This window comes from Alligator sinensis, unplaced genomic scaffold, assembly GCF_000455745.1.
Source record: "Alligator sinensis unplaced genomic scaffold, ASM45574v1 scaffold241_1, whole genome shotgun sequence".
Taxonomy (NCBI): Eukaryota; Metazoa; Chordata; order Crocodylia; family Alligatoridae; genus Alligator; species Alligator sinensis.
Genome location: NW_005841894.1, coordinates 1,527,046 through 1,527,671, shown reverse-complemented (window position 1 = coordinate 1,527,671; position 626 = coordinate 1,527,046). Strand labels below are relative to the sequence as shown.

Here is a 626-nt window from a genome sequence, read left to right as displayed (position 1 = left end):
CGCTCCCAGCGCCAGCGCGCCCAGCGCCGGGGGCAGCCTGCCCGGCAAGCCCGTGTACTCCACCCCGTCCCCGGTGGAGAACACCCCCCAGAATAATGAGTGCAAGATGGTGGATCTGAGGGGGGCCAAGGTGGCCTCCTTCACCGTGGAGGGCTGCGAGCTCATCTGCCTGCCCCAGGCTTTCGACCTCTTCCTCAAGCACTTGGTCGGGGGCTTGCACACGGTCTACACCAAGCTGAAGCGGCTGGAGATCACGCCCGTGGTGTGCAACGTGGAGCAGGTCCGCATCCTGCGGGGGCTGGGGGCCATCCAGCCCGGCGTCAACCGCTGCAAACTCATCTCCAGGAAGGATTTCGAGACCCTCTACAACGACTGCACCAACGCGAGGTAAAAGGCGAGGCGCGCGCGCGCACACGCACCCTTGCACACCCGCACCCATGCATATGCATACCCATGCACACTCACACACTGTGCACGCTCACAGCCATGTACACCCGCACCCATGCACATGCACACACATGCACACGCACACACAGAGCCACGGTGAGCCCCCCCACCCCCCATCCCGGCTCCATCCCAGCCTCGCACATGCAGCCCGGGCCATCGCCGCGCCTCTTCCCGGTGTC

The 626-nt window shown here is 65.7% G+C and overlaps 1 protein-coding gene across 5 annotated transcripts in view; it reads left to right on the top strand.

Moving 5' to 3' along the window:
* Nucleotides 1-6: 6 nt before the first annotated feature.
* The window catches only part of DACH1 (dachshund family transcription factor 1), a 530,916-nt gene continuing 530,296 nt past the window's right edge, over nucleotides 7-626 (top strand). For all 5 annotated transcript variants that reach the window (XM_025197329.1, XM_025197328.1, XM_025197326.1 and 2 more), the window contains exon 1: nucleotides 7-387. In XM_025197329.1, coding sequence (XP_025053114.1) covers nucleotides 107-387 — 281 coding nt within the window. In that variant the 5' untranslated portion in view covers nucleotides 7-106. The remainder of the gene's footprint in view (nucleotides 388-626) is intronic.